This window comes from Chiloscyllium plagiosum, chromosome 2, assembly GCF_004010195.1.
Source record: "Chiloscyllium plagiosum isolate BGI_BamShark_2017 chromosome 2, ASM401019v2, whole genome shotgun sequence".
In the NCBI taxonomy this organism is placed as follows: domain Eukaryota; kingdom Metazoa; phylum Chordata; class Chondrichthyes; order Orectolobiformes; family Hemiscylliidae; genus Chiloscyllium; species Chiloscyllium plagiosum.
Window position 1 is genome coordinate 142,535,806 of NC_057711.1, and position 7,806 is coordinate 142,543,611.

At 40.1% G+C, this 7,806-nt stretch overlaps 1 protein-coding gene across 7 annotated transcripts in view; it reads right to left on the reverse strand.

Annotated features, from left to right (window-relative positions):
- Positions 1–7,806, reverse strand: part of LOC122564829 (beta-amyrin 11-oxidase-like) — a 119,983-nt gene that overhangs the window by 106,501 nt on the left and 5,676 nt on the right. For all 7 annotated transcript variants that reach the window (XR_006316022.1, XM_043720149.1, XM_043720144.1 and 4 more), the window contains exon 2: positions 3,406–3,616. Coding sequence is in view for 6 of the 7 variants with exons in the window: in XM_043720149.1 (XP_043576084.1) it covers positions 3,406–3,601 (196 nt within the window). In the remaining variant the exon portion in view is untranslated. The remainder of the gene's footprint in view (positions 1–3,405; positions 3,617–7,806) is intronic.

The following is a 7,806-nucleotide window of genomic DNA, read 5'->3' on the forward strand; positions in this document are numbered from 1 at the left end:
GTTAGCAGTGCTGCTTCACAGCGCAAGGGACCCAGGTTTGATTCCAGCCTCAGGGGACTGTGTGGAGTTTGCACATTCTCCCCATGTCTGCGTGGGTTTGCTCCGGTTTCCTCCCAGAGTCCAAAGATGTGCAATTTAGTGTGGATTGGCCATGCTAAGTTGCCCCATAGTGTCCAGAGATGTGTAAGTTAGGTGCATTAGTCAGGGGCAAATATAAGATAAAAGTGTAGGGTAGTGGGTCACTCTTTGGAAGGTCAGTGTGGATATGTTGGGCCGAAGGGCCTGTCTCCATACTGTGGGGATTCTAAAAAAAAATGTATAAAATCAACGTTGCTTTAGATTTTCACTGCTGTTGCTTGTGTATGAGCATTCAATAGAAGGAAATTACTAACACTCAGATCTGCTTGAAGCATCCAAAAAGCCAAGATGATCAAATTGTCACAGCAACCTTTTATGTCACAGTTAATATGTCAGTAATCCAGAGCTAGCAAACCTGAATCTTCAACTTTCCTGATTTTAACCATTCTGTGGCAAGTCACAATCAGTGCAGAGTTATTCCAAGAAAGGAAACAACATTACTTTTCTTTCTAGATAATTTTAACAAATGCTCTAAAGAGTCAACAGATGCACATTTTAAATTCTAGATTTGACACCATATTATCCCCATCATTTTTTCACACGCTGAAGTTTCAGAGTGCAGCATGTTTCCATGCAGAGGGATCTGGGTGTCCTCGTGTATGAACTGCAGAAAATAAACACACAGGTAATGAGGGAAGAAAATAGAATTTTGGAATTAATAGATAAGATGTTAGCAAGATCACACCTGGAGTATTGTGTACAATTTTGATCCCATTGCTTGAGAAGGGATAAACTTGTATTGGAGGTTCACTAGATTGTTTGAACAGATGAAGTGTTTTTCTGCTGAACAGAGACTGATGTGGAGGTATTAGTGTTGGACTGGGGTGGACAAAGCCAGAAGTCACATGACACCAGGTTATAATCCAACAGGTTTATTTGAAATCACAAGCTATTGGAGGAGCAGTACTCTGAAAGCTTGTGATTTCAAATAAACTTGCTGGACTCTAACCTGGTGTTGTGTAACTTCTGACCAAGAGATTGAGCAGTTCAGACCTATATTCTCTGAAGTTTAGAAGAATGAGAGGAGATCTAATTGAGGAATACAAGAGGGATTGACAAAGTAGATGTAGAAAGGATGTTTCCTCATTTAGGGAAATCTAGAATGTTAGGTCAGAGTTTTAGGATAAAGGATAGCAAATTTAAAACAGAAGAGTGAAGAAATTACTTCTCTCGAAAGGGTCTTCAATCTATGAAATTCACTACCCCAGATTGTGAAGGGTGCTGGGACATTGAATAAACTTGGAGATAAATATTGAATTAGCAGTTGAAGGGTTGAAGGGTCATGGAAAGTGGACAGGAATGCGGAATTAAGGCCACTCATGATCATATCAAATGCAGAGCAGGCTCAAGGAGCTGGATTGCCTACTCCTGCTTCTAGTTCTTCTGTTCTAACACATTTCCAAAATTTTAGTTCACTTTTAATCTTTGAAAGCCTCTATACCCATCATAAAATGAAACCGTTCACCAGTATTTCAAGAAAACTAGTTCCTGGTTAAGGATTCATACTAAGGAACAGATTCACAAAGGAATAGATTAATAATTTTTTCAGTCAGTTTCTTTTAAGGAAATGCCAATTTTAACGAAGCAACAAAGCACACTTTATTCCCGTGTTCCATTCAAGTGCTTCCCAATGGATCAGCAAAGTTACAATGATTCACAGATTCCAGGCTGCTTCGCAGTACAGAGTACATTTCCTAACTCTCAATAATACATATTGTTCACCCATTATCCATGTTCTCGCTGACCTACACCAGCTCTTAGTTTAGGGCCATTTGATTTTAAAATCCTCATTCTAAGATTCTATTCCTCCATTTCTCTGTAATCTCCATCAGTCAAACACAAAAAACTCCATATTTCTTCACCCAAACTATCTGATAATCCCAAATTTCCTTTGTCCCACTATGTGGAGCTACATCCACATAGTGGGACAATTCTGAAATTCCCTCCACATACTTATTTGTTTCATTAAGATGCACCTCAAAACCCACTTTTTTGAACAAGCTTTTCGCTACCCATACCAATCTATCCTTTGGTGGCTCAGTAATGTATTATGGGAGATAACATGCCGAGGGATGTTTTTCTATACTAAAGTGCAATACGTGTGTAAGTTTTGTTTTAAAATATTGTTCATAGGAAATGAGCATTGCAGGCGAAGCCAGCCTGCATTGTCCATCCCTAATTGTCCTAGAGAAGGCTATTATTCAAAATATCAATTTTCACCTCAATAAAACTAGAACCTGATACTGACCTTACTGAATGCTGTCTGAGGTGTAATGTTTAGTTCATACTCAAGTTGGAAAAAAGACAAAAAACAAAGTTTTCTGGTTGGATCCCACTTACTGGTTTATACCTCTCATGGTCTTATTGAGCAAGACAACAAAGTTACCCACTTCCTAACCAGCATTTGTCCAGGGGAGAAGGAAGCACATATTCTGGACCAATTGCGGAAAAGTGGTAAGATAGAAAAGGGAAGGATCAAGTCTCTGTTTAACATTAGTGCAATTAAATCAGATAGAAAAGGCTGGCTATGAAAATTTAAATCAGTTGTTTAAATCAATGGACTGAAGGGTCTGTTTCCATGTTGTATGTCTCTATGACTAATTGTTTTGTGCACAGAACTGCAGAAATTTCTATAATCTTTAGAATTAGGTGGCTGTCTTTCACTGGCATGGACACGATAGCGCGAAGGACTGTGGATCTCTATGCCTGATGTGTAAAATGCTAAAAAAGTTAAAACCCAAAATCACTGTCCCTGGACTCCACGTCCGACACTCCTCTACTAGTGGCAAATGGGAGCTGCAGTGGAACAAAAAAATTAAAGGGGGTACCAACATTTCAGAATATTCCTGAACTGAAATATAAACTATTGTTTTTTCCATCGTCACTTGGAGAATAACTTTGAACACCATCACAGCAGCACTTAAAAACCAGCGTGCCAACCCTCTGTCAAATCACCTTCACAAGTCAAGTAAGGCTGACCGATAAATTAAGATTCTGGAAGTTGCTGGCCATTAAATAAGAACACTCCTACTTTCTAACAAGTCTTTCCTGAAGCGGTGGTTGCATTCTGGGAACTTGCATTAAAAAAATACACCCTCAAAATCTAACTTCACTCAGCAGGATCGCCTATACCAGGTTATTCAGCTTATTCTTAAGTATAAGGATGTAGTCACAATTTATGATCCTGACTTGTCATTTCTGCACCTTCTCCAGTTAAATTCAAAACCAATTAAGACCTCCACCAATGTTTGACAGTTTAATACTTACCACACAGCAATTCTTTCATTCCTTTTACTGAACACACAAATATAGTTGGCTTGTTGAGGAGGCGTGCTTGGAAAACCCTGCTTCCATAGCTATGAATTCGACTGTTGCAAAAATGCATTGGGTCCTTATAGAACTCTAAGGATTTATCACTCATTAAAGCATATCCCGAAGTTCCAGGAATCCGGATTTGGGACATTGTGCAATAATCTTCCTGAAATATGAAAATATGTTATTCTAATCTATTATCTGACAGAATTACACAACTGTCATTATAACTGATGCTTCTTTGACTTCAACTCTCTTTTTGCAATAATCTAGACCTTCAAAAGCAAGTTAAATAGTAAATGCCAACATAAACTTGAAGTTGTATGAAGCATTTCAGATAAATAAAGGTCCAACAGCTTTAAGGGGTGATAGCAACATTTGGACATCAAGGAGGAAGAAATTTAGAAGAGGAAAATCAAGGTTGTAAAGAGAATTCCCATGTTCAAAGTACTTTACAGTCAATTAATTGTGATTTAGACATAGTCACTGTTTATAGTGCAAGAAACTAAGCACCCAAGGTACACAAAGTTCACACAATCAACAATACCATAAATGACCAGATTATCAGCTTTAGTGCTGGTGACAAAATCATGTCAGCCAGCACACTAGAGGAGTTCCCCTACTCTTATTCTAGCGAAGAGTGGATGGTGACTTTGGTTTATTGTCTTACTTACTGTGTCATAGCTCCAAGGTGCTTAAGTATCAGCTTAAAGTACAAACTAGAATCTTTAGAGATCTGATGCCACAAAGTGTTGACTCAGTGGTAAAATTAATCTAAAGCTACCTTCTTGAAGAGATTGACTTTAAAAACAGGGTGTTTTTTTAAAAACATTCATGGGACGAGGGGGTCACTGGCTCGATCTGTATTTATTGTCCATCCCTAATTGCCCAGAAGGCAGTTAAGAGTAAATCATTGATTGATTGAAGGAGCTGGTGTTGGACTGGGGTGAACAAAGTTAAAAATCACACAACACTAGATTACAGTCCAACAGGTTTATTTGGAAGCACTAGCTTTCGAAGTGCTGCTTCTTCATCAGGTGGCTGTGGAGCAGAACCATAAGACAGTTTATAGCAAAAGGTTACAGTGACATGCGGCTGAAATATATTAAACAAACTTAGATTAAATCTTTCATCCTTTAGATTGTTTTGCTAGTTTCAGTTTGTTAATATGTAAATCCCAGAACTCCTTTCAAGTCACATTTTCAAGATAACTTCAAGCTTTCTAACAAAATGCATCATCTCAGCTCAGACAATGCATTAAAAGTCTGAGGTTAAAGTCTGTTTGTGTCCCAATCTTGAGTCAGACTGGTTCTATTTCTAAATTGGGATTTACAGAATCTTACATGGATTGACTGTAGGTCATGCATTTTTGGAGCAAAATGAAGCATCACTCTGCAAATACAGATTCACCCCTTAAACTTGTGTGCACGTGTGCAGGAGAGACACAGTGAGTGTGTGCACGTGAGTGTATGGGTGAGTGTGTGATGGTATAAGCCTGTGAGAGGGTGCGTGTGTGGGTGTGATCTTGGGTTTATGTCACTACAGGTGACCCCACCGCACTATATACCTCACACACACTCCTACATACTCACACTAACACAGACTCTCTCTCATACACAAGCTCTGTCTCATATGCACACATACATCCCCCACACTCACACCCTCTTACAAGTTTATACCTGATCACACACACTTTACCAAGCTTACACACACATGCACACTTTCTCATATGCACTCACACCCAGGCGCACACAGTGTCCCTTCTGCACGCGTGCACACAAATTTATGGGGTGAATCTGTATTTGCAGAATTATATTTTATTTTCTCAAAAATGCATAACCTACATTCAATCCATGTGAGATTTTGTAAATCCCACATTAGAAATAGAACCAGTTTGACTCAAGATTGGGACACAGACAGACTTTAACACCACACCTTTAATGCATTGTCTGAACTGAGATGACACATTTTGTTAAAACACCTAAAGTTATGTTGAGAATGTGACTTAAAAGGAGTTGAGATTTGCATATTAACAAACCAAAATTAGCAAAACCATCTAAAAGATAATTTGGATGTACTGGAGTTGGAATAGAGTCATAGTGATGTACAGCACGGAAACAGAACCTTCAATCCAACTCGCCCATGCCAACCCGATATCCCAACCCAATCTAGTCCCACCTGCCAGCACTCAGCCTATATCTCTCCAAACCCTTCCAACTCATATACCCATCCAGATGCCTTTTAAACAGTGCAATTGTACCAGCCTCCACCACTTCCTCTGGCAGCCCATTCACACACACACCACCCTCTGCGTGAAAATGTTACCCCTTAGATCTCTTTTATATCTTTCCCCTCTCACCCTAAACCTATGACCTCGAGTTCTGGACGCCCCCACCCCTGGGAAAAGACCTTTTCTCTTTTGGCAAAAGTGGGTACTGCAGATGTTGGAGATTACAGTCAAGATTAGAGTGGTCCTGGAAAGGCACAGCAGGTCAGGCAGCACCCGAGGAGCAGGAAAATCGACGTTTCAGGCAAAAGCCCTTCGTCAGGAATAGCAGATTCCTGATGAAGGGCTTTTGCCCAAAACATTGATTTTCCTGCTCCTTGGATGCTGCCTGACCCCTATGCCTTTCCAGCACCACTCTAATCTTGACCTTTTCTAATTACTCTATCCATGCCCCTCGTGTATTTATAAACCTCTATAAGGTCACCCCTCAGCCTCTGATATCCCAGGGAAAACAGCCCCAGCCTATTCAATCTCTCCCTATTGCTCAAATCCTCCAACCCTGGCAACATCCTTGTAAATCTTTTCTGAACCCTTCCAAGTTTCACAACATCTGTCCGTTAGCAGGGAGACCAGAGTTGCACACAATATTCCAAAAATGGCCTAATCAGTGTCCTATACAGCCACAACATGACCTCCAAACTCTTGTACCCAATGCTCTGATCAATAAAGGAAAGCATACCAAATGCCTTCCTCACTATCGTATCTACCTGCAACTCCACTTTCAAGGAACCTGCATTCCAAGGTCTCTTTGTTCAGCAACACATCCAAGGACCTTACCATTTAGTGCACAAGTCCTGCTCTGATTTGCTTTTCCAAAATGCAACACTTCGCATTTATCTAAATTAAACTCCATCTGTCACTCCTCACTCAGTCCATTGGCCCATCTGGTCAAGATCATGCTGTAATCAGAGGTAACCTTCTTCGCTGTCCACTACACCTCCCAATTTTGTTGTCATCTGCAAACTCATTAACTATACCTCTTATACTCACATCCAAATCATTTATATAAATGATAAAAAGTAGTGGAGCCAGCAGCGATCCTTGTGGCATCCACTGGTCACAGGCCTCCAGTCAGAAAAACAACCCTTCACCATCACCCTCTGTCTTCCGTCTTTGAGCCAATTCTGTATCCAAATGTCTAGTTCTCCCTGTATTCCATGAAATCTAACCAGGGGAACCTTATCGAACGCCTTACTGAAGTCCATATAGATCACGTTTACTGCTCTGCCCTCATCAATCCTCTTTGTTACTTCTTCAAACAACAAACAAGTTTGAGACATGATTTCCCACACACAAAGCCATGTTGACTATCCCTAATCAGTCCTTGCCTTTCCAAATACATCTACATCCTGTCCCCCAGGATACCCACCAACAAATTGCCCACCACCAACGTCAGACTAACTGGTCTATAGTTCCTTGGCTTGTTCTTACACCCTTCTTAAACAGTAGCACCACGTTAGCCAACCTCCAGTCTTCCAGCACCTCACCTGTGACTATCGATGATACACATATCTCAGCAAGAGGCCCAACAATCACTTCTTTAGCTTCCCAAAGAGTTTGAGGGTACACCTCAAAAGGTAGTGGGGATTTATCCATTTTTATGCGTTTTAAGACATCCAGCACTTCCTCCTCTGTAATATCAACATTTTTCAAGATGTCACCATCTATTTCCTGTATTCTATATCTTCCACGTCCTTTTCCACAGTAAACACTGATGCAAAATACTCATTTAGTATCTCTCCCAATTCCTGCAGCTCCACACAAAGGCTGCCTTACTGATCTTTGAGGTGCCCGATTCTCTCCCTAGTTACCCTTTTGTCCTTAATGTATTTGTAAAAACCTTTTGGATTCTCCTTAACCCTATTTGCTAAAATGATCTCATGTCCCCTTTTTGCTCTCCTGATTTCCCTCTTAAGTATACTCCTACTGCCTTTATACTCATCCAAGGATTCACTTGATTTTTTTTTATTTCAAAAATATACTTTATTCATAAATATTTGATCTATACAATTGGACATGCCATCCTTCTGTAAACATTCCATTTCTTTGCGTATCGAAACAGGGTAATC